This window comes from Oncorhynchus kisutch, linkage group LG27, assembly GCF_002021735.2.
Source record: "Oncorhynchus kisutch isolate 150728-3 linkage group LG27, Okis_V2, whole genome shotgun sequence".
Lineage (NCBI taxonomy): Eukaryota > Metazoa > Chordata > Actinopteri > Salmoniformes > Salmonidae > Oncorhynchus > Oncorhynchus kisutch.
Window position 1 is genome coordinate 29,739,362 of NC_034200.2, and position 25,650 is coordinate 29,765,011.

Genomic DNA, 25,650 nt, shown 5'->3' on the forward strand with positions numbered 1-25,650 from the left:
CCCTTGGTTGTGCATAGTGTAGTCTATGGTGTTTCCAGGGAACAGCATTATCTTCGAAGAAGTAGGAGGTGAAGATCTCCCGTACACGGATTGCCTCTCTTGCTGCGTTGTTGGAACCCATCCTTGAAACATCCTGCAGAGCAGCAGACTTCTCCTCTGGCACACGGTGTCGAGCTGCAGATCCCCTCCTGGTCCTCGTTTCCATCCTCATGAAGTTCATGTATGCAGGACACAGGTATCAAATCAAATCAAATTGTATTAGTCACATGCACCGAATACAACAGGTGCAGACCTTACGATGAAATGATTACTTACCAACTGACCAACAATGCAGTAAAAAAAAATACGGATAAGAGTAAGAAATAAAAGTACCAAGTAATTAAATAGCATCAGTGAAATAACAATAGCGAGACTATATACCGGGGGTACCGGTACAGAGTCAATGTGTTGGGGCACCGGTTAGTGGAGGTAATATGTACATGTAGGTAGAGTTATTAAAGTGACTATGCATGGATGATAACAACAGAGAGTAGCAGCGGTGTAAAAGGGCGGGGGGCAATGCAAATAGTCTGGGTAGCCATTTAATTAGGTATTCAGGAGTCTTATGGCTTGGGGGTAGAAGCTGTTAAGAAGCCTCTTGGACCTAGACTTGGTGCTCCGGTACCGGAGCTTGCCGTGCGGTAGCAGAGAGAACAGTATGTGACTAGGGTTGCTGAAGTCTTTGACAGGTAACCTTCACAGGCCTGAATTCCCCCAGGAGGCAGTCCCAGATGGTCCAGGTCATCCAACCCTGCAGTGCCCTACACGGTAACTGTAGACAATCGTTTTGAAGGAATCTCCAGTTACAAGGTATCTGTAGGAACAGTGGCGGTTCTAGCTTGTATGGCTCCTGGGCAAGCCCCCCCCCCCCCCCCCCCCCCCCCTCAGCGACCCCCTGAATTTTGGCACCACACGGACAGGTCTGTGACCTCATCCCTATAGGCTGTCTCGTCATGGTCGGTGATCAGGCCTACCACTGTTGTGTCATCGGAAAACTTAATGATGGTGTTGCAGTCGTTCCTGGCCGTGCGGTCAAGAGTGAACAGGGAGTACAGGAGGGTACTGAGCACGCACCCCTGAGGGGCCCCTGTGTTGAGGATCAGTGTGGTGGATGCGTTGTTACCTATCCTTACCACCTGGGGGCGGCCCGTCAGGAAGTCCAGGATCCAGTTGCAGAGGGATATGTTTAGTCCCAGGGTCCTTAGCTTATCGATGAGCTTTGAGGGCACTATGTTGTTGAACGCTGAGCTGTAGTCACTGAATATCATTCTCACATAGGTGTTACTTTTGTCCAGGTGGGAAAGGGCAGTGTGGAGTGCAATAGAGATTGCATCATCTGTGGATCTGTTAGGGTGGTATGCGAATTGGAGTGGGTCTAGGGTTTCTGGGATAATGGTGTTGATGTGAGCCATGACTAGCCTTTCAAAGCACTTCATGGCTACAGACGTGAGTGCTACGAGTTGATTTCTCCATTGTGTTATTGACTGTACGTTTGTTTATCTCATGTGTAACTCTGTGCTGTTTGTGTCGCAATGTTTTGCTTTATCTTGGCCAGGTTGCAGTTGTAAATGAGGACTTGCTCTCAACTGGCCTACCTGGTTAAATAAAGGTGAAATTAAAAAAGAGCCGTCCCACGTTCGCACCGCCCAACGGTCCCACGCCCTCTCCGCTCCTCACCTCTATCCTTCCATTGAAAATGAATGGTGTGCTAGTGTACACAGAGAATTAGAGGGTAAGGTGGAGCTCCCACCATGTCACCACCCATCAATTCCTCTCAGATCTCCACAAATGTCTATACTCTTGGCAGTAAGGACTAGGGGTTGTTTCTGGACAGGCCATGTGTATTGTGATTGCTCAGCCAGTCAGGCAGTCTTGCAATACTTGCTTATTCTGTCCTTGGAAGATTATCTCAATTACATTTCCTTGATTTGTTGATTCCTCATCTCCTCTTCTTCTTCTCATAACCCATTGGATGAGAAGGTCAGGGGTCCCTCCTCTTGATGCAAATAATCAAGGAAATGCAATTGAGATTCTCCCCTAACAGAGGGAGTTGAAGAGACGTGCGACTGCCTGCCTGCCTGCCTGCCTGATGTGGTTATTCTGAGCTATGAATGTGTGGGTTTTAAGGACCTTACATGTTTTATAGCACACCATTAGCAATATTCCAGTACTATATAATAGCACTATTTCCTAGTTAATCACTGACAGTTGAAATGTCTGGAATGAATCTTTTCAATAATACTTTCAGTTAGAGCCCCTGGATTCTTCCTGGCCATGTTACTTGACCAGGAAAAACTCTGTGTTATGCAGTAGTTGTACTCTATCACAAGGACAGTTTGTCTGGTCAGCTCACATGTCTCAGAAGAACTCAGGGCATTGTTTTATCAGGTCCTTGAAGATAATTGGTCATCAAGGTACAGTACTAAGGTAGAAAGGAAAGGAAGCTTTTCAAACCAATTGGGATGCTGTCTTCCCTTCTATTGTAATATTAAAGCTCTACCAGTAGATGGCAGCAGTTATCTGCTTTGACTTCTGGACACCTGAGGTGAAACACATCTCATCAAACTTTTCTGCAGCCTACACTACAGCAATGGTTAATCCCCAAGCGCTTTTTATCTCATATCTGAAGTCATTCAAGAGAGAGTTCAACTGGAGATGAACGTGTGGGGGGGTTCCATTTCTGTCTGCATGAAGCTACTGTGGGTTATAAATAAGCTACTTGTCCAGTGTTTATTGGAAGGAGAAGGCAACTGATGGTGTGCTCTGAAATTCCCAAATGCCTTCCAGATAATGAAAGCTGAAATGACAGTCACAATACCATGATGATGCGACTGCCACCACCACATAAGAACATGAAGTGATCTCACTGACCACATGAAGGAGTTAACAGACACTGTGGTTGAGCTGAGAGTTTCAATCCCAGATGGGGTGACACATTTCAACTAACTGTCTCAGTATTCACTAGGTTGTCATAAGAAGAGGTGGAAGATGACAGGATTCTCACACTTAAAGACATGTGTGGAATAACACAGAGAGCAAGAGAAAACCAGCAAAACTGGATTGGAAAGCATTCTGTAAAAAGGGGAAAACCAGAGGGAAGTTGAGGATGTGTTTGTGTTGTACAGCAATGAAGTTGGAGGTGGGTATTTGTGTATGTGTGTGTGTGTGTGTGTGTGTGTGTGTGTGTGTGTGTGTGTGTGTGTGTGTGTGTGTGTGTGTGTGTGTGTGTGTGTGTGTGTGTGTGTGTGTGTGTGTGTGTGTGTGTGTGTGTGTGTGTGTGTGTGTGTGTCCTCTGCATCCAGCTCTCTGCCTGCAGCTCTCTGATCTAGACACTTAGGCTACAAAGGCAAAATGGATTTTGTGTTGACATGAAAATGAACAATTAGTGGTGCAACACTAGAGGGTCGACTCTACAATAGTTATATGTGTAACACATACAAACACTTGTCATGCACCCAATATTCATTCGGGTATGCGCGTACTCTAATGCGCGCCACCCGTGCGAAAAATAGGTTTTAAGTACATTTGTTCTGACGTCACTTGTATCGATCTTTTTAGCATTTTCCTTCTCGAGTCGTTCCACATCGTTGTCACCTGCAAATACTAAATACTCACAAGGAATGTAATGCAATATTTGGAACATGTTTCTGCCCTCTAGATATCTAAATACGCACAATGTTTTGAATTGTATCATTTGGTTTTGTGGCTGGTTTTGATACAGTGATTTTTTTTGCGCGAGTGACTGACTGCAGTGGAGCGGTTCCTTCAACACAAGCGCGACACTTGGCGATGGAGCAGAAACCACCAGCTACAGAAGCATAATCTCTTACATTGCCAAAATTACGGGCGGAATTAAATACAACTCTCTGTCTCCGGCCTCTCAAAGGAGAGACAGGAGGTTCATCATGTCTGCAAAAGAGAGATTAAAAGGGAAGGTGACCAAAGACAGCGTTACCTTACTGCCATGTTTCTATTTCGTTGAGGTAGGTGAGTTAATACAATTAGGAATTAGAATACTATAATAATAATATAATTTAATAGAATATATATGGTTTTGAATGAATATGCGGTCATTGACAGCGGAAATGCAACAAAATGCAGCTGTATCTCATTGTATGCATCTCATTGCCTACAGGTAGCCGCGCAAAATGTGTGTAATTTTCAGTCACGGCGCTGTGCATTGGTATGGCAGTCACGATCAAAGCTAGGATTAATGATGAGGTTGCCATAAAACTACTTATTCAAGGTTAACGAGCTCTCCTCATGTCTTTCTGTCATTTGTGTCATATCACAGATTCATACAGTAGCGATGATGTAAAGGGTGAACATGATAGAGAATAAATCATTTTAATGTTGTGACTCGAATAGTCACATCTCTCTTGTTTAATCTCTATTTTATTGATCATATAACTCAACACCCACATAATTTAGAGAATGTTCGTACAAAACTAGTTGGATTATGCAAAAATGAGTCCCAAGGGTGCGTTCAAGAAAACACAGGAAGGAAACATATTTAGCCCTGTTAGTGTTCTCCCACGCAGTGATTATAATGAAACTGCAAATCATGAATATTGATATGCCATGCTAGTTTATGCAGGATTACTCTGTTATACAGCATGTGACGCCTATGTAAAATGACATAAGTCTATACAGCCAATGGATTAATACATGCATTAGCATTTTTTGTGACTAGAGGCCTAACTGACAAAGACAGTAATGTAATCTGCAGAATCTGGGAGCTCTCCATAGTACTGAAGACTGCTGCGTGGTTTCAATGCATTATTATGAGTTTGATGATGCTCCAACAAATATGTAGGTTTTACCATTAATTATAGATCAAGTGAAGATTAACCATAGATGATTACCTGAAAGAGCATCGGGTGGGTCTAATGTTTTCCCCTACATAGGCTGCATTTACACAGGCAGCCCAATTCTGATATTTTTTACACAAATTGATCTTTTGACCAATCAGCTCTGAAAAAGATCTGAATTGGGCTGCCTGTGTAAATGCAGTCATTGAAGGCTATATGGCCTGGTTCCTGGATGTACACATGGGAGAGGGGCACGATGCCCATATTAAGTAGGACAAGCATTCTCAGGGGGCTTCTATAGTGCAGGTAAGGAGGGTTGCAATGCAAACCTATGTCATTGACAAGCAGAGGTCTTCTCTTCTTTGTCTGTTAACGCTGACTCTTTTGGTTTTACATTTACATTTTTTGCCATTTAGCAGACTCTCTTATTCAGAGAGACTTACAGTTTGTGCATTCATTTTACGATACAGTTGAAGTCAGAAGTTTACATACACCTTAGTCAAATACATTTAAACTCAGTTTTTCACAATTCCTGACATTTGATCCTAGTAAGAATTCCCTGTCTTAGGTCAGTTAGGACCACCACTCTATTTTAAGAATGTGAAATGTCAGGTTTGTAGGCCTCCTTGCTCGCACCTGCTTTTTCAGTTCTGCCCACAAATTTTCTATAGGATTGAGATCAGGGCTTTGTGATGGCCACTCCAATACCTTGACTTTGTTGTCCTTCAGTCATTTTCCATGACTTTGAAAGTATGCTTGGGCACATTGTCCATTTGGAAGACCCATTTGCGACCAAGCTTTAACTTCCTGACTGAAGCTTCAATTTATCCACATTATTTTCCTCCCTCATGATGCAATCTATTTTGTGAAGTGCACCGGTCCCTCTTGCAGCAAAGCACCCCCAGAACATGATGCTGCCACCCCTGTGCTTCATGGTTGGGAAGGTGTTATTCTGCTTGCAAGTGTAACAGTATCATTTCTGTCCCTCTCCTCACCCCTACCTGGCCTCGAACCAGGGACCCTCCGCACACATCAACAACTGACACCCACAAAGCATCGTTACCAATCGCTCCACAAAAGCCGTGGCAGAGCAAGGGGAACAACTACTTCAAGGCCTCAGAGCAAGTGACGTCACCGATTGAAATGCTATTAGCGCACACCCAGCTAACTACCTAGCCATTTCACATCGGTTACACTCACCCCCCTTTTGACCTCCTCCTTTTCTGCAGCAGCCAGTGATCCGGGTCAACAGCATTAATGTAACAGTTTTAGCTTCTGTCCCTTTCCTCACCCCTACCTGGGCTCGAACCAGGGACCCTCTGCACACATCAACAACTGACACCCACGAAGCATCGTTACCCATCGCTCCACAATAGCTGCAGCCCTTGCAGAGCATGGGGAACAACTACTTCAAGGTCTCAGAGCGAGTGTCATCACAGATTGATACGCTATTAGTGCGCACCCCGCTAACTAGCTAGCCATTTCACATTGGTTACACAAGCCTCCCCCTTTTCCTCCAAACATATTGATGGTCATTATGGCCAAACAGTTCTATTTTTGTTTCATCAGACCAGAGGACATTTCTCCAAAAAGTACGATCTTTGTCCCCATGTGCAGTTGCAAACCGTAGTCTGGCTTTTTATGGCAGTTTTGGAGCAGTGGCTTCTTCCTTGCTGAGCGGCCTTTCAGGTTATGTCGATATAGGACTCGTGTTACTGTGGATATAGATACTTTTGTACCTGTTTCCTCCAGCATCCTCACAAGGTCCTTTGCTGTTGTTCTGGGATTGATTTGCACTTTTCGCACCAAAGTACGTTAATCTCTAGGAGACAGAACGCGTCTCCTTTCTGGAGTGGTATGACGGCTGCGTGGTCCCATGGTGTTTATACTTGCGTACTATTGTTTGTACAGATGAACGTAGTACCTTCAGGCGTTTGGAAATTGCTCCCAAGGATGAACCAGACTACAATGATTTTTCAGAGGTCTTGGCTGATTTCTTTTGATTGTCTTATTATGTCAAGCAGTCTGAAGGTAGTCCTTGAAATACATCCATAGGTACACCTCCAATTAACTCAAATTATGTCAATTAGCCTATCAGAAGCTTCTAAAGCCATGACATAATTTTCTGGAATTTTCCAAGCTGTTTAAAGGCACAGTCAACTTAGTGTATGTTAACTTCTGACCCACTGGAATTGTGATACAGTGAATTATAAGTGAAATAATCTGTATGTTAACAATTGTTGGAAAAATTACTTGTGTCATGCACAAAGTAGATGTCCTAACCCGACTTGCCAAAACTATTGTTTGTTAACTTGTGGGGTGGTTGAAAAACTTGTATAAATAACTCTAAGTGTATGTAAACTTCCCACTTCAACTGTAGCTAGGTAAGACAACAAGATATCAGTCATAGTAAGTAGAACTGTTCATCAATAAAGCAGCTATCAGCAAGGTCAGTGCTGCTCGATAACAACACAAATGTCCTGCTAACTTGTGAGTGAGAGGAAAACAAGATAAGAGTAGTGAAAATGGAGAAACCACACAGTGGTGCACAATGTCTAATTTGAGCACCAAGCAGCGTTCTCTGCTCCATCCTCTACTTCTTCCTCTACCCTCTTTAGCTGAATATGTCGACTGTGTTTGCTATGCTTCAGTAAACATAAAGAACCTCAACAGGACATGAATGCAGGCTAACTCTCTGTCTAAGTGTGACATCAACAAGAAGGATAGCCCTTGGTAGACATGGATCTGCTCCCTGAGAGAGAGAGAGAGAGAGAGAGAGAGAGAGGGAGAGAGAGAGAGAGCGAGAGAGCTAGAGAGAGAGAGAGAGACTCCATCTAGGGAGCGTATGAGGGATCATTGGATTATAAAAGTGTCAAACCCTGGGACCTAAATCACTGGCCTCGCTAGCCACTTGATCTTGCGAGCTGCCCTGGTGGCCCAGTCTCTTCTATCATAGGATTGCAATGAAATACAAACCATGAACTCAAGTTATGTTGAATAACTTAAAAATAGTGTATGGTCATAGAAATAGAATCGCTAGAATGCCATCCATCATGGCGTTATTGACTTGAATGGGGATTCCTATTTCTATGGTTATGGTTAGTATTCGACTTTTGCTACATAACTACAGCAGAAGTGGCTAAAAACAATGGTTGCTCAAACAGAGCCTTCCAGATTTACTGGAATTGCATTTTTGTAATTTGCCCTTTGGTGGGGGACAACCTACTGTTCCTCCTTACCTTCAGCCTATTCAGATGGATGTTCCTTTACAACTGCTTAGTGACAGGCAAGATGGTCGTGCAGATCATCATTCAGTTATTTGCTTCATGGAGCTCAATTATATAGTAAATTAACTGGTGTCATCACAACAAGCAGAAAGCCTACACATAACCTGGATGTCAGTAATCAAACAGATGCAGGAACAGACTTGCATGATAAGCTCTTATTAAACGAGAACAAGGTTGCAAAGTGCTATCAGTGTGGTGGGCAACCAGGCAGCATCCATGTAGCACAGCTTCTAAGGTGTTTGTTTGTGATTAGGTTCATACCAATAGTTTGCATTATTTTGATGCCATTGTTTATGTCCGTTTATTCTTTTGCTCATAAATAGTAGGTCAAAATTCTGGTTTTGGTTGTTTTAGTAGTAGTAGTAGTAGTAGTGGTAGTAGTGGTATAGTAGTAGCAGTAGTATAGTATAGTAGTAGTAGTAGTAGTAGTAGTAGTAGTATAGTAGTAGCATTATTAGCATCAGTAGTAGTATTAGTAGTAGTATAGTAGTTGTAGTAGTATAGTATTAATAGTACTAGTAGTAGTATAGTAGTAGTAGCATTGTCAGCTGTTGTGGTTGTTAGTTGAACCAGTTATTGTAGCATTATATCAATCATGATGATCCTCTTCATTATTTTGTTAATGCCAGTATAGTTTTAAGCAAGACCTTATCGTTTATAGCGCTGGTATATTAGCAGGTTGGAAACTGCATGAAGAAATAACCCATTGACCCATACTGGGTTGGCTCTAAATTCCTTCTGGTTGGAGTCTTAAATGACCTGAATTAGTCTAATTTAGAACTAGTGATTCAATCAGATCAAACGTTAACAGGCAGTAGCCGACACCTACATAGCTGATGTTTTGGCGGTGTCAGAGGTGTAACTGCGTTGGAGCTGTCAAATCGGGGAACAGCTGCTTGTCACGAACCTACACCCGTCCCATTCGCGTTCCAAGTTCAGAAAGAGAAAGTTTAAGCTATATAGAAATAGTTATTTATTTAACCTTTATTTAACTAGGCAAGTCAGTTAAGAACAAATTCTTATTTACAATGACGACCTACTCCGCCAAACCCGGACGACGCTGGGCCAATTGTGCGCTGCCCTATGGGACTTTCAATCACGATGGGATGTGATACAGCCTGGATTCAAACCAGGGACTGTAGTGACACCTCTTGCACTGAGATGCATGAGATGCAGTGCCTTACACCGGAACGCCACTCGGGAGCCCTAATAACAAAGATCAAATCATTCAATGAAATAATCATGATTTCTATCAGCCTATTGGAAGTGTAGAATACATCTCAAATTCTAGTTTGCCGGGAGCCCCTTGTGGATTTGACATCTCTAACGCAGTTCCACCTCCGACATGTGGATATCGGCTAAAGCAGATCTGATTGAATTGAACCCTTAGTGTCCAGTGCATGATGGAGAAAGACTCAGGAGGGAGGAGTTGTGTAGGGCCAGGAGTTTTTCCTTACCTTGTGACCTGGTGCGAGAAACTCCTGGTGCGAGAAAGTCCCATTTGTGTACATTTACTTTAAAGAGTTCCGTACTGTAACCCCCGTCCCCAACAGAGAACATTGATCTCACTCATGTAAGATCTGTAAATGTAGCTCCTGAAGATGCCTTTGGTCAGCTGTAGTAACATTTCCCTTCAAATGTTACATTTCCATCGTTTTTGATCGCTTGCCCATACTGATCCTCAACCGATCGTATGCTATCCCGTTCTGTTGCTGTTGTAATCATTTGTAATCACCATTGGCAAGAGGCATATGGAAACTGTCTGTGTAATTGCTGTAGAAATTCAGTTCTCACAGAACACTCAGATAATTGCTTTTCTTTGCTGAGGTAGAGATAACTATAAATGGAGAATGAATGGAAAATCCACCCTGTGTAACCACTGTGCTTTCATAAGCCACTGTAAGCCATTGTATGTTCTCTATGTTCAGGCATGTTCTGCGATACACAGTGTTTTTGTGCTTGGGTAACAGTTTCAAGTTTTATTAGTGGTATGTACTTGATACACATGGTATACACCGTCCAATGAAATGCCTACTTGCAGGTTCCTTCTCGACAATGCAACAACAATAAGAAAAGATAAGAGTACAAACATTAAGTAACTCAGTTGGTCATCAACAGGTGCTAGGGGTAAATCTTTTATATAGAGACTTCCATTCTGTTATGTTAACCATTACAAGTATAATTGGGGTCCAATCACTCTTACCACAATTGTGTATAATATAGAACCACTTATTTCTATTCCTATTGTATCCTTTATGTTTTTTAGTTTGCCAAATTAAATTGTAGTTCAAGTTATTAAGTCACTTTTCTGATCATTTGTGGTCCTGTCTGGAAAGAGAATTATAGTTTAAAAGTCCTCAGCACTCAGGAAGGATGAGGATCACTCAGGAAGGATGTAATTTTGAAGAATAGTGGGTTGTCTTTTGGATGGCTTGTCTGACAGTGCTCTAATGTTAGTCTGTTTTCGGTCTGCTGCTTGCCAAGACAGCTTCTAACCTTTCCCCCTCTTTGTCTCTCATCTCTCTCTCTCTCTCTCTCTCTCTCTCTCTCTCGCTCTCTCTCTCTCTCTAGCTTCCCATCCTGGCCTCCTCTGTGGTCAGTCTTTATTTTCTGGAGCTGACAGATGTGTTCAAACCGGTGCGGTCAGGTTACAGCTGCAATGACCGAAGTCTGAGCATGCCCTACATCGAGCCCGCTCAGGAGGCCATCCCCTTCCTCATTCTCTTCAGTCTGGCCTTCGCTGGACCTGCAGCCACGGTCAGTGTAACCACAAACCTCATTCCTGTGGTGGAATTATTGTAATCAAAAGGAGAGACTTTTAGATTTCTTCAAAACAATCAAACTGTATTATTGAATTAGTGCAGTAATGGAGCTGGTCGGTAAACACCCCTGGAGGTGATCACTGAGAACTCAACGAGGGGATTTGAGCCACAGGATTTTATAGCAAAATCCATCCTGGATGTTCTGGACAAACAACAGATGTATGGAATTAATTTAAGAATTTTAACTCACATGTAGAAAATGCATACATTCTTCATAAAACAAGAAGAATTAAAACAATAACTCATTGCATGTGTTCCTGCACGTGACCAGCTGCTATAGCACTGGCTCAGCCTCCTCCCAAGAAACTTAGCACTGTCTCCCATTTCAACCTTCAACACATATTCTAACTATTCTACCAATTTGTCTGGGGAGGTCATGATGCACAGTCACCTACACGAACCCATGAAGAAAAACATAAGATGCATACAGATTATGAGGTTCAAAGCTATATCTTCATGAAAAGCACATCTTTAATGCATAATGCAGTACATGCAACAATGGAGTTTAATAAAATAAGCTTTAGTTATCTAGCACACTCCAATGGATCAGCATGGTGGAAATAGCTATTTCCATCCCAGAAACAGAAATTAGCATATCTTGTTGGACAAATCCAGATAGTGACTCCTGGTTTAAGTAAAATGTATTCCGTTGGTGCCAAATGAACATGACCCAAGACAAGCATCATGATTCCAATAGATCAAATAGATTAGGATCAGTTTTACTCTCCGGATCAGAGTTCACCCTCTCCATTCACCAGAGCATGCTGAGAATAGTGTCAACATCTTAAATTCATAACAGCAGTGTACTCTTACTCTCAAGGGACCCTAATTGCACTACCAAGGGATCACATCTAAGGCTTTAGGGCCTGTTTGCTGGCAAACTCACTCAGTCCTGGTTTACTCTCTGTGAGTGAGGATAGTCCCCCTCTAAGGGTTCTATATTTAGTGTACCAGCAAAATTCACTCTTCATATTTCACTTCTAAGGGTTACTCACGGCCAGCATGTCCTTATACTCAGTGTGTTCCTTCCAAAGGGTTCATCCACTTATCAGTGCTCACATCTTATGGTTTATTCATGCTGAATGAGAGTTCACTCCTAAGGGTCCAGGGAGAATCCAAAGGGTTTGCTTACAATGTCTGGGGTTCATTCCAAAAAGTATCACATTTAATAATTTAGCATTCTCATTTTCCTGGATTAATCAGAAGGGTTTTCTCCCTAAAGTATGCTCAGATGTGTTTACTCATGCAGATGAATTCGCTCATAGGCAATGGGATCACTTCTGAGGGAAGTGTATGCTCCCTAGAGGTTTTTCTTGTAGAGTGGTTCCGCTTTTAGGGTCTAGTTAAGAATAGGTTTTCATTGTTTTAATATTTAATATCACTCTTCCAGAAGTGTTCTGCTCTTGGGTGTAGAGGTCAAGTGTCATCATTTTGCTAAAGGACATGGTTTTGTAATAGTATCTTCTATAAAGATAACATCTCTATGTTGTTCTGTCTTTGGTGTCTTCTGTATTCTATACACTAGTAATGTGAGAAAACAGCAAACCTTAAGGTGTCTGCGAGACAGTTTCCCATGAACTTTTATGAAAAGTGTTGGCCTAAAATATAATGTCCTGATTTTGCTGGTTGATAATCACCCCAAATCTCCATTAATTTGACGTGTTATATTCATACAATTCTCCATTAATTGGACATGCTATATTTGTACAATTCTTAGCATCACTCTGCTGCTGCTCTCTCTCAATGCTCCTCAGCAAATATTCCCCTGACTGCGTCTCGCTCGGCGACACATTCTCTTTCTCTCCTTCGACTGTTATCACCTAGGCAACCTGCGGGGTGGTGCTTCTTGCAGTGTCATGCCTTGTCTTTCAGGCCCGTACAGTTTGGCTGGCGCTGTCAGCTTCAATTGGACTGCCGCACACCTAGGGCGACTGTGAGAACATCAACACAGGCAGACAGAGGGACAGACAGACAGACAGATTTTATAAAACAGCTTCCCAGTGAAGGGTTTTCTTGTTTTTGTTTATGCTTGAATGACTTGGTTTTGACTTGGTTTTGATGTTTGGTCGAAACACATAGATTACACTTGGTTTCTCTATGTTGCTTTCTTTGACTTTAGCTATGACAACGGTATCGCACTATGACACTGGCTTTGCAGGCAACTTGGTTACGGTTCAGATATTTAGCTGCTTTTGTTGAGAAGAAATAGGTCACTAGGTCATCTTTAGTATTACACACAAAAACTACAGACAGCCATATAATACAAAGCCGTACTAAAAAACCTTTCAGTATAATGGCTTTGCCTCTAGCAACATGTTCTATGATGGTTAATGCAACTCCTATCGCTCTCCTTGAGTCATTAACTTCTTTAAGAAATGCAGTATCATCTATATAACATCACTACACTGCAGCAGGAGATATGATTGCCTTGACTATATATACTGCCTGTTTAATTTGTTCCCACTCACTGATCCTCTCATCATTAAAGTAAATGCAGGCAATGCCCTATTAAATGTCATGTGCCTCCTACTGTGCCGAACGCACATGTTTTTCTGTACAGTATAGGCTATACAGTAGTAATTGATCCTAGAATCAAAATAAAAAAACATTGGCTGTTAAAGAACAGTAACAAAATTTGACAATGAATACTAAGTTCTTCAGCAAGGGCGTGCCTATGTGTACCTTCTGTATACTTCTGGCCCTTCCTTGGACACTGTGTTAACTAACCTCCAAACGAGCTTCAATGCCATACAATACTCCTTCCGTGGCCTCCAACTGCTCTTGGAAAACGCTAGTAAAACCAAATGCATGCTTTTCGACCGTTCGCTGCCTGCGCCCGCCCGACTAGCATCACCACCCATGGACGGTTCCGACCTAGAATATGTGGACAACTATAAATACCTAGGTGTCTGGCTAGACTGTAAACTGTCCTTCCAGACTCATATTAAACATCTACAATCAAAAATCAAATCTAGAATCGGCATTCTATTTCGCAGAAAGCCTCCTTCACTCACTCCGCCAAACTTACCCTCGTAAAACTGACTATCCTACCGATCCTCGACTTCGGCGATGTCATCTACAAAATAGCTTCCAACACTCTACTCAGCAAACTGGATGCAGTCTATCACAGTGCCATCTGCTTTGTTACCAAATCACCTTATACCACCCACCACTGTGACCTGTATGCTCTAGTCGGCTGGCCCTCGCTACATATTCGTTGCCAGACTCACTGGCTCCAGGTCATCTATAAGTCTATGCTAGGAAGCCTCCCGGGTGGCGCAGTGGTTAAGGGTGCTGTACTGCAGCGCCAGCTGTGCCACCAGAGACTCTGGGTTTGCGCCCAGGCTCTGTCGTAACCGGCCGCGACCGGGAGGTCCGTGGGGTGACGCACAATTGGCCTAGCGTTGTCCGGGTTAGGGAGGGTTTGGCCAGTAGGGAAATCCTTGTCTCATCGTGCACCAGCGACTCCTGTGGCGGGCTGGGCGCACGCAGTGCACGCTAACCAAGGTTGCCAGGTGCACGGTGTTTCCTCCGACACATTGGTGCGGCTGGCTTCCGGGTTGGATGGCACTGTGTTAAGAAGCAGTGCGGTTTGGTTGGGTTGGGTTGTTTATCAGAGGACGCATGAATTTCAACCTTTGTCTCTCCTGAGCCCGTACGGGAGTTGTAGCGATGAGACAAGATAGTAGCTACTAAACAATTGGATACCACGAAATTGGGGAGAAAAAGGGGTAAACATTTAAAAAATATATATTTAAAAAAGTCTATGCTAGGTAAAGCTATGCCTTATCTTAATTCCCTGGTCATGAAAACAACACCCACCCGTAGCACACGTTCCAGCAGGTATATCTCACTGATCATCCCCAAAGCCAACACCTCATTTGGCCGCCTTTCTGGTTAAATAAAGGTGAAATTAAAAAAGATATATATATATATCAAAAAATGTGCCAAGGGAAATCTCACACGCTGGTTAGATGGTTCGACCGAGATGTTTAGTGTTTCCACACAGGTCAGTTGTTTCTCCCCAGCAGGTGAGATGGTACGTGCTGGCTGTCTAAGGTTTGTCGCAGCTGCCGTCCTGTTGTAACAGATCTCTACCTCAGCATGGCGTCAGGTGTCACAGGCAGACAGTTAGTGTAGCTGCCCCACAGGCAGACAGTTAGTGTAGCTGCCCCACAGGCAGGCAGTTAGCGTAGCTGCCCCGCATGCAGATAGTTAGTGTAGCTGCCTCATTGTCAGGCTGTCATAGGCACATACTGTAGTTGTTTTAGCTGATTCACAACAGAAGGCTTAGGTGGTGGAGCAGCCCTGCATTGACTTTAGCTATCTCTCCTTCCCTAACAGCTGCTGCTATCCACAGGCAACTCATAACTGAGATTATGAATAACTTATCTGTCAGTTAGTGTCATTGCCATTTAAATTCCAGTCAATTCAGGAATGGAATTGCACTCCTATTAATAAATTATTTGGTCCAATTATTCAACATACAGGAATTAAACCCTCACTCTGTCTGTTCTTTCTGTCAAATCTCTCCCTAGATAATGATAGGAGAAGGTATCCTGTATTGCTGTCTGTCCAGGAAAAAGAGTGGGGTCAAAACAGAGGCCAATATCAACGCAGCCGGCTGCAATTTCAACTCGTATATACGGCGAGCTGTTCGGTTTGTTGGTAAGTTTTGATATGTTCTCAATCATGACATTTTGAAAACATATGGTGTATCTCACTTCACAAAACATAAACTCTGTGGGACCTAGCTGTGTAGTGAACAGCCACATGTTTTGTATAGTGTTTTGTCTTGTCTTTTGGTGATTAGCTGAGTAATATCTCCCTTGCTCTCCCTCTTTCTGTCCCCACCTGTGCGGGTTGTCTCTCACCTCTTCCTCCCATCTCTCTCTACCAGGGGTCCATGTATTTGGCTTATGCATCACAGCTCTCATCACTGACATCATCCAGCTGTCGACGGGTTACCACGCCCCCTACTTCCTGACAGTGTGTAAACCCAACTACACCATACTCAACATGACCTGTGACGACAGCTCCGTCATCATAGAGGACATCTGTTCTGATGGAGCAGACCCAGCCGTCATCAACTCTGGCAGGTTAGAGTGCTGATCTAGGATCATTTTTGCGTTAATAAACAAGTAATAATAAATAAGGTTACATGGACAGGGAAAATCTTATCCTAGATCAGAATTCCTACCCTTGGACAGTTTATGGATACGGGCCCAGTAAACCAGACTGTTCTGAAAATGTATTTAAAATATGCATAGAGGTTTGAATGACGCATGCACCATCACCCTCAGGAGAAACTGTGGTTGGTAGAACATGTGGTTGACCATGGCAGTCAGCATTTATGAATAATCTCCACTGTGTCTGTCGAAACAGGTGTAAGGTGAAGTTGCACCTAGACCAGGGGTGGGCAAAATACGGCCCGCGGGAAGTATCACTATTTTTATTTGAAGGGGGAGGTATTATTAGAAAAACACTCCAGGACACTCTTTAATGTCTAAAACTTGACAGAAATTATAATGGACCTGTGTATTTTAAAATAACTGCCCTTTTTCTGGCACGCAAATTGCTTTTGATGAACAAATCAGCCCAAATATAAATCTGTGCGGCCCTCCGCTAAATTTTGAAATCCTGATGTGGCCTCTTCAGCCAAAACATTTGCCCACCCCTGCCCTAGACAGTTTAACATTTTCCCCACTAGTGGTTACGATTAGGACTAGTGTAGGGGAAGCTGATCCTAGATTAGAACCTAGGGCAAACTTAACCTTAGAGCTTGGCCTGCAAGGTCATCTCTAGTGGGTTACCACATATGGTCATTAGCATACCTCTGTAATGTAGTAAAGTTTGAAACAGTATACAGTGCCTTCAGAAAGTAAAAAATATTGTAGTAGTATACAGAAACTGTAGTATACGGTAGGATACTTTACTACATACTGTAGTATCCCTCGATCATGTGTTGTACTCATTATAGAATGTTGTATTATACTGTAAAATACTAAACACTACAGTATTATCCACAAAATAAAATATCTGCAAAAACACTATAGTCTAAATACTAGTATTTAATTAGCATATACCATGCTCATTCCACTCTCCCATATCCCAATTTGTGCCATCTGTAGATGAGCAGCCTGCATGCCAAGTATAGACAATATATTGTGTTCCCTACAGGTTATAGAAAAGAGCAGAAGCTCTGAACTCTCCATTCAGACCTACTGTTTATGGAAGATTTGCTCTTTTTGTATTTCTTCACTAGGTTTCCTCAAGGAGAAAGCACCCCCCTCACTTCTATGCCGAAGATAATAAAACAAAAACACTAGTAAATACTACAGTAATGTCCCCAAAAACACAAAAGTAAATAGCACAGTATACTGTACTACAGTCCGCAAAAACACAACAATAAATACTACAGTATACTACCGTCCGCAAAACACTAGAGTAAATATTACAGTATATTACAGTGTGCAAAAACACGACTGTCATTTCTATAGTATACACTACAATTTATTTAACTACAGTACTTATACTATAGTAAACTGTAATACTACAGTATACTACAGTAAATATTGTAGACTTCAGTCAGCAAAAAAAACTAAAGTGAATACTAAAGCACGAGGGGTGACATGGAAATGATGTTGATTCAACCCATTTTTACCCGGTGGGATGTTACAAAATGCTCATTAGCAATGTTAATAACAGTGTAATGTTAATAACAGCGTAATGTTAATAACAGTGTAATGTTAATAACAGTGTAATGTTAATATCAGCGTAATGTTAATAACAGTGTAATGTTAATAACAGTGTAATGTTAATAACAGCGTAATGTTAATACCAGTGTAATGTTAATACCAGTGTAATGTTAATAACAGTGTAATGTTAATACCAGTGTAATGTTAATACCAGTGTAATGTTAATAACAGTGTAATGTTAATAACAGTGTAATGTTAATAACAGCGTAATGTTAATACCAGTGTAATGTTAATACCAGTGTAATGTTAATACCAGTGTAATGTTAATAACAGTGTAATGTTAATAACATAGTAATGTTAATAACATAGTAATGTTAATACCAGTGTAATGTTAATACCAGTGTCATGTTAATAACAGCGTAATGTTAACAACAGTGTCATGTTAATAACAGCGCTAGCTTGCAGAAAAACACCCATAGTAGCCTCTACCTCAGGAGTGACTCACTACCAGTCTCAGAGACATTAGTTTATTAAAGGCACTTAATGTCTCCACTCTCTACCAAGTCACTGGCTTAACCTAATGAATACTGTGTCTGACTCACTGAACAATGTAGCAGTCCTAGCTACGGTCTGCTGGTACCGCAATGAGAAGAGAGCGAGGAAAACTGAAGATGGTGTTTCTACAACCCACTCAGTTCATCCCCCGTGCACTTACGAAACAGGGAATGTTGTGGCAGACCTGCCTGCACCCACACACAGCCCAGGCAGCTGAGCGTTTCACAGCTATCATTTTCAGATCTTACCACGGCTGTCACTTCCTGTTACTCATCAATATGCGGAATGTATACTGTGTGTCTTCTGTTCTGTCCAGCCTCTCATGAAGGGAAGTTGGCCTGTTAACATTTGCCCTAACTACGGCATCGATATTAGAAAGTCTCTCAGTTGTCAGACAAAACTCGCTTTTAAGTCCTTTAAGGGTGCTGTCTTTGTATTGTACAGATGATGTAGGGTTTGGAAAACTCTAGTAGACAAGTGGGTCTGGACCATAGACAAATGGTGGCTACAGCACAGCCCTGAAATCAGATTGGCTGTCCATTTTATTATTAAAGTACATAAAGGGCTATTTGTTGACTTTAGTCCTTGCTGGAAAGCTAGCTCCTGCTTGGTATATAACAAAAGCCTGCTATGCGTATGTGCTCAAACTGCTTATAATATGGTCAGTGATTTGAGGTGCAAATAAAACCAACTCACTGCTGTGGCAATGCGATCATGGGTTGTACCCTTTACGGTGGATTTCCTTTCAGAGTCTGTCTCACTATCTCTCAAGCAGAAGATTAAAATGTCTGTCCCCCTCCCCTGTCGTTCTAGGAAGTCCTTTCCCTCGCAGCATGCTACTCTGGCTGCCTTCGCTGCTGTCTATATCTCTGTAAGTAATCCAGCTACAAGCACACACGCACACACACACATACTGTAGGGGTACACACGCATACACACACACAGAAACACACACACGCATACCTCCTCTGTCTACTGCCTCACAGCAATCTGGTATAACTGGTTCTCATCAAGTGCACTGGATGCTGGCTGCTCTATGATGATTTTCACTGTGCTTCCTGCAGTCAAATAACAAAATCACCCTCTAGAGGCCTCATGGGCGTAATTTCATAGTTAAATAACATAAAAATAAGAAAACGCAGAAAATCTGGTGTTTATGTCAAACGGTTTTGTTATATTGAATTATTCTGTGATGTACACTACATGACCAAAAGTATGTGGACACCTGCTCGTCTCATTCCAAAATCATGGGCATTAATATGGAGTTGGTCCCCCTTTTGCTGCTTTAACAGCCTCCACTCTACTGGGAAGGCTTTCCTCTAGATGTTGGAACATTGCTGCAGGGACTTGCTTCCATTCAGCCACAAGAGCATTAGTGAGGTCGGGCACTGATGTTGGCCGATTAGACCTGGCTCACAGTCAGCGTTCCAATTCATCCCGAAGGCGTTCGATGAGGTTGAGGTCAGGACTCTGTAGAGGCCAGTCAAGTTCTTCCACACCAATCTCAACAAACCATTTCTATATGGACCTCTCTTTGCGCATTGTCATGCTGAAATAGAAAAGCACCTTCGCCAAACTGTTGCCACAAAGTTGGAAGCACAGAATTGTCTAGGATGTAATTGTATGCTGTAGCGTTAAGATTTCTCTTCGCTTGAATGAAGGGGCCTAGCCCGATCAATGGAAAACAGCTCAAGACCATTGTTCCTCCTCCACCAAACGTTACAGTTGGCACTATGCATTCAGGCAGGTAGCACTCTCCGGCTGAGCCCATGTTGCTTTGAGATGTTTCCACTTCACAATAACAGCACTTAGAGTTGACAGGGGCAGCTCTAGCAGGGCAGAAATTTGAGAAACTGACTTGCTGGAAAGGTGGCATCCTATGACGGTGCCACGTTGAAAGTCACTGAGCTCTTCAGTAAGGCCATTCTACTGCCAATGTTTGTCTATGGAGATTGCATGGCGGTGTGCTCACTTGACAGCAATGGGTGTGGCTGAAATAGCCATACCACTAATTTGAAGGGGTGTCTACATACATACATTTTATATATGGTGTATATAAAGTGTAATATTGGGATGCAAACTCAAAATGGAGTACATTTCAACTCTATATATGACATGGTACAAGCCCATAACCATGTGTGTGAGGTCTATACTTTTTTTTCAAAGTAGATTGGTTTAAGACTACCAAGAAACACTCCATGTGACGCTGATTCAGCCCACTGCAGTAAAAGGTTGTAATGTTCTCCAAAACATGAGTCATCCTAATGATTGAATTGGACTGCAGTCATAATGCAAATCAAGTTTTGAACAAGGGGCTACCTCCGTTTGAAGTTAAAAGTCCTTTGTTTATAGTATACTGATTCCAGGCCTCTCTACAGACAAGAACAATTTGTTCAGAGTAGAATCCATAATTAAACTGGATATACAGTATCTATAGATAACTGTGTAGAAGACAGCTGAATTATTAGCTGTATGCAATCCATACTAGGAAGTCTTTAGTTAGTTAGTTGGTGACTTCCTGATATGGATGCCGGAGTGTATCGCTACTCTCTTCTCCAGATGTACTTCAACGCGACGTTGACAGAATCCTCCAAGCTGCTGAAGCCCCTGTTGGTCTTCTCCTTCATCATGGGTGGCATCATCTGTGGGCTGACCCGCATCATCCAGTTCAAGAACCATGCCATCGACGTCTACTGTGGCTTCCTCATCGGAGGAGGGATCGCCGTCTACCTGGTGAGATGCTCCAGTAGAGCTCTAGTAGACCTACAGATGCCGTATCTTAATTTGATCATGCTGTTGTAACAGGAATTTACCTGCACGGCAGGAAATGCAAATTTGTAGTCTATTTGAGGTATAAAAAGGCTAATTTCCCCTTACAAATGTCAGACTTGGCCTCCCGGGTGGCACAGTGGTCTAAGGCACTGCATTGCAGTGCTAGCTGTGCCACCAGAGACTCTGGGTGGCTCCAGGCTCAGTCGCAGCCGGCCGCGACCGGGAGGTCCATGGGGCGACGCACAGCCTAGCGTTGTCCGGGTTAGGGAGGGTTTGGCCGGTAGGGACATCCTTGTCTCATAGCGCACTAGCGACTCCTGTGGCGGACCGGGCACAGTGCACACTGACCAGGTCGCCAGGTGTACGGTGTTTCCTCCTACACATTGGTGCGGCTGGCTTCCGGGTTGGATGCGCGCTGTGTTAAGAAGCAGTGCGGCTTGGTTGGGTTGTGTTTCAGAGGACTCTTGACCTGTTGTAGTGATGAGACAAGACAGTAACTACTAACAATTGGATACCAGGAAATTGGGTAAAGAAAATAAATTAAAAAATAAAAATGATTAGGACTAACAAATATTTTATCAACCCCCCCAAAAAAATGTCCATTAATTATAATTTATTTATAATCTACAGGATTATTTTCCTTTTGTGAGAAACTGGGTCAAATTAAGGTACAGCATCTGCAGTACATCTCAAGTAAATTTGGCATATCTCTATTAGATCACTGATCTTCTAGGTCTTGGTCCATGGACACTACCTGGTGATACTATTGTACTATTGTAGATATAGGCTGCTCTGCCAGTAGCACCGTAGCCCCTATAAAGGGCACTATGTTTTCTGGTCAAAAGAAGTGCACTATATAGGGGAAATGGTGCCATTTCGGACACATCCCTAGGCTCTTCAGTCCTGGTCCTGGAGACCGACAGGAGGTGCAGGTTTTTGTTCTATTCCATGTTGTAACATACCTCGCTGATTCATCTAGTCAATGAAATAACAGGTCAAATTGATTAATTGAATTAGGTGTGTTAGTACTGGGATAGAACAAAAGCCTGCATACCCGATAGGTTACTAGGACCAGGATTGGAGAGCACTAATCTAAAGATTAATCTTATTGAAACCATTCAAACGAAGGAGCTGATCATGGACTTCGGGAGACAGCAGAGGGAGAACACCCCTATATACATCCACGGGGCCACAGGGCAGTAGGTGAAAAGCTTCAAGTTACTCTGTGTACACTTCACTGACAATCTTAAATGGTCCACCCACAAAGACAGTGTGGTGAAGAAGGCACAACAGCGGCTCTTCAACTTCAGGAGGCTGAAGAAATTCGGCTTGGCCCCTAAGACGCTCACAAACTTCTACTGATGCACCATTGAGAACATCCTGTCAGGCTGAATCACTGCCTGGTACGGCAGCTGCACAGCCTGCAAGTGCTGGGCTCTCCAGAGGGTGGTACGGTCTTCCCAACGCATCACCGGGGGCACACTACCTACCCTCCAGGACATCTACAGCACCCGATGTCACAGGAAGGTCAAAAAGATCATCAAAGACTGAAAAACAGCTTATATCTCAAGGCCATCAGATTGTTAAATAGACATCAGAACGCGTCTCCTTCCTGAGTGGTATGACTGCTGCGTGGTCCCATGGTGTTTATACTTGCATACTATTGTTTGTACTGATGAACATAGTACCTCCAGGTGTTGGGAAATTGCTCCCAAGGATGAACCAGACTTGTGGAGGTCTACAATATTTTTTCTGAGGTCTTGCCTGATTTCTTTAGATTTTCCCATGATGTCAATCAAAGAGGCACTGAGTTTGAAGGTAGGTGTCACGGTTGTTAGAAGAGACGGACCAAGGCGCAGCGTGATTTGAGTTCCACATATTTTATTTGCAGTGAAACTTAACAAAACAATAAACAAACAACGAAACGTGACTTATGTGGTGCAACAAGCACAAACACAAACAATATCCCACAAATGCAGGTAGGTACAGGGAGATCTTAAGTATGATCCCCAATTAGAGACAACGATAATCAGCTGCCTCTAATTGGGAACCATACTAAAACCCAAACATAGAAATAATTGACACCCCCTAGTCACGCCCTGACCTACAACACCATAGAGAACCAAGGGCTCTCTATGGTCAGGGCGTGACAGTAGGCCTTGAAATACATCCACAGGTACACCTCCAATTGACTCAAATACTGTCAATTAGCCTTTCAGAAGCTTCTAAAGCCATTACATAATTTTCTGAAATTGTCTAAGCTTTTTAAAGGCACAGTCATCTTAGTGTATGTAAACTTCTGACCCACTGGAATTGTGATACAGTGGATAAGTGAAATAATCTGTCTGTAAACAATTGTTGGAAAAATTACTTGTGTCATGCACAAAGTAGATGTCCTATCCGACTTGCAAAAACTATAGTTTGTTAACAAGGAGGTTGTGGAGTGGTTGAAAAAATAGTTTTAATGACTCCAACCTAAGTGTATGTAAACTTCCGACTTCAACTGTATATACTGTATTTATACTCCGGACTCCGACATTGCTTGTCCTAATATTATATATATTTTTTAATTCCATTTGAGTGTATTGTTGTGAATTGTTAGGTATTACTGCAATGTCGGAGCTAGGAACACAAGAATTTTGCTACACCTGCAATTACATCTGCTAAATTACATTTGATTTGATTAGATTATTCTCTGATATAAGGTGATATAAAATTGTATGTCTGTATATTGATGGATGTAATGAATAGTGACATGTTTCGCTATCTTGTTTGTTGAGTCCTGTTGCACTTTTGTATAGCGTGTTAGAGATATTCAATTATCTGTATGAATGAGAACAGGATGCTCTAGTTTTGAGCAATATGTTTCATGCTATTATAAACTCAGTAAAAGTCAACTGCATTTATTTTCAGCAAACTTAACATGTGTAAAATTTGTATGAACATAACAATATTCAACAACTGAGACAAACTGAACAAGTTCCACAGACATGTGACTAACAGAAATGAAATAATGTGTCCCTGAAAAAAGGGGGGTTCAAAATCAAAAGTAACAGTCAGTATCTGGTGTGACCACCAGCTAGATTAAGTACTGCAGTGGATCTCCTCCTCATGGACTGCACCAGATTTGCCAGTTTTTGCTGTGCGATGTTACCCCACACTTCCACCAAGGCACCTGCAAGTTTCTGGACATTTCTGGGGGGAATGGCCCTAGCCCTCACCCTCCGATCCAACAGGTCCCAGACGTACTCAATGGGATTGAGATCTGGGCTCTCTCAGTGGCAGAACACTGACATTCCTGTCTTGTAGGAAATCACGTACAGAACGAGCAGTATGGCTGGTGGCATTGTCATGCTGGAGGGTCATGTCAGGATGAGCCTGCAGGAAGGGTACCACATGAGGGAGGAGGATGTCTTCCCTGTAACGCACAGCGTTGAGATTGCCGGCAATGACAACAAGCTCCATCCGATGATGCTGTGACACACCACTCCAGACCATGATGGACCCTCCACCTCCAAATCGATCCCGCTCGGTGACAATAAACGCAAATCCGACCATCACCCCTGGTGAGACAAACCGCAACTCTTCAGTGAGGTTTGCCAGTCCAGCGATGGTGGGTTTGTGCCCATAGGCAACTATGTTGCCGGGGATGTCTGGTGAGGACCTGCCTTACAACATGCCTACAAGCCCTCAGTCCAGCCTCTGTCAGCCTAATGCGGACAGTGTGAGCAGTGATGAAGGGATTGTGCGTTCCTGGTGTAACTCGGGCAGTTGTTGTTGCCCTCCTGTACCTGTCTCGCAGGCGTGATATTTGGATGTACCGATCCTGAGCAGGTGTTGATACACGTGGTCTGCCACTGCGAGGACGATCAGTTGTCCGCCCTGTCTGCCTGTAGCGCTGTCTTAGGCGTCTCACAGTACACACATTGTAATTTATTGCCCTGGCCACATATGCAGTCCTCATGCCTCGCAGCATGTCTAAGGCACGTTCAGGCAGGTGAGAAGGGACCCTGGGCATCTTTCTTTCTGTGTTTTTCGGAGTCAGTAGAAAGGCCTCTTTAGTGTCTTAAGTTTTCATAACTGTGACCTTAATTGCCTACCGTCTGTAAGCTGTTAGTGTCTTAACGACCGTTCCACAGGTGCATGTTCATTAATTGTTTATGGTTCATTGAACAAGCACGGGAATCCCTTTATAACAAACCCTTTATAATGAAGATCTGTGAATATTGTCAATATTGTAGGCTATATGGTAAGTAGGAAATACGGTAATGGATATGTGAGAAAATGAAATGTGCATTGAATTAGCTTAATGTGCAGATACATAATATGATTACGATTGGGAAAGATACTGTCCATTTCAGCAATGTGCTGTAAAATCCACTTCCATCTTTGACTGTACTGAATCATAGCAAGTTATAAATATCACATATGCACATCCCACACACACACACCGCCTACACAAACCCATGCAATATCCTCACATTTAATATTCTTCAATCAGAGGTGCTTGAGGCTATGATCGTGCTACTGGTAATTTACCCCAACAGTAATGCAGTTTAGTTTGGACTGCTGCATTCTATCTGACTCAATGACCAAGACAAATCCACTGTCACAATCTTGCAGTCCTCCTGTTGAACAAATGTCTCTTGGCTCTTGGTTAGGCTAT

At 42.8% G+C, this 25,650-nt stretch overlaps 1 protein-coding gene across 1 annotated transcript in view; it reads left to right on the top strand.

The window, feature by feature from the left end:
* Window positions 1–3,582: 3,582 nt before the first annotated feature.
* The window catches only part of plppr4a (phospholipid phosphatase related 4a), a 28,966-nt gene continuing 6,898 nt past the window's right edge, over window positions 3,583–25,650 (top strand). The window contains exons 1-6 of the mRNA XM_020462536.2: window positions 3,583–4,022; window positions 10,709–10,894; window positions 15,498–15,627; window positions 15,860–16,058; window positions 19,026–19,083; window positions 20,772–20,945. Coding sequence (XP_020318125.1) covers window positions 3,945–4,022; window positions 10,709–10,894; window positions 15,498–15,627; window positions 15,860–16,058; window positions 19,026–19,083; window positions 20,772–20,945 — 825 coding nt within the window. The 5' untranslated portion in view covers window positions 3,583–3,944. The remainder of the gene's footprint in view (window positions 4,023–10,708; window positions 10,895–15,497; window positions 15,628–15,859; window positions 16,059–19,025; window positions 19,084–20,771; window positions 20,946–25,650) is intronic.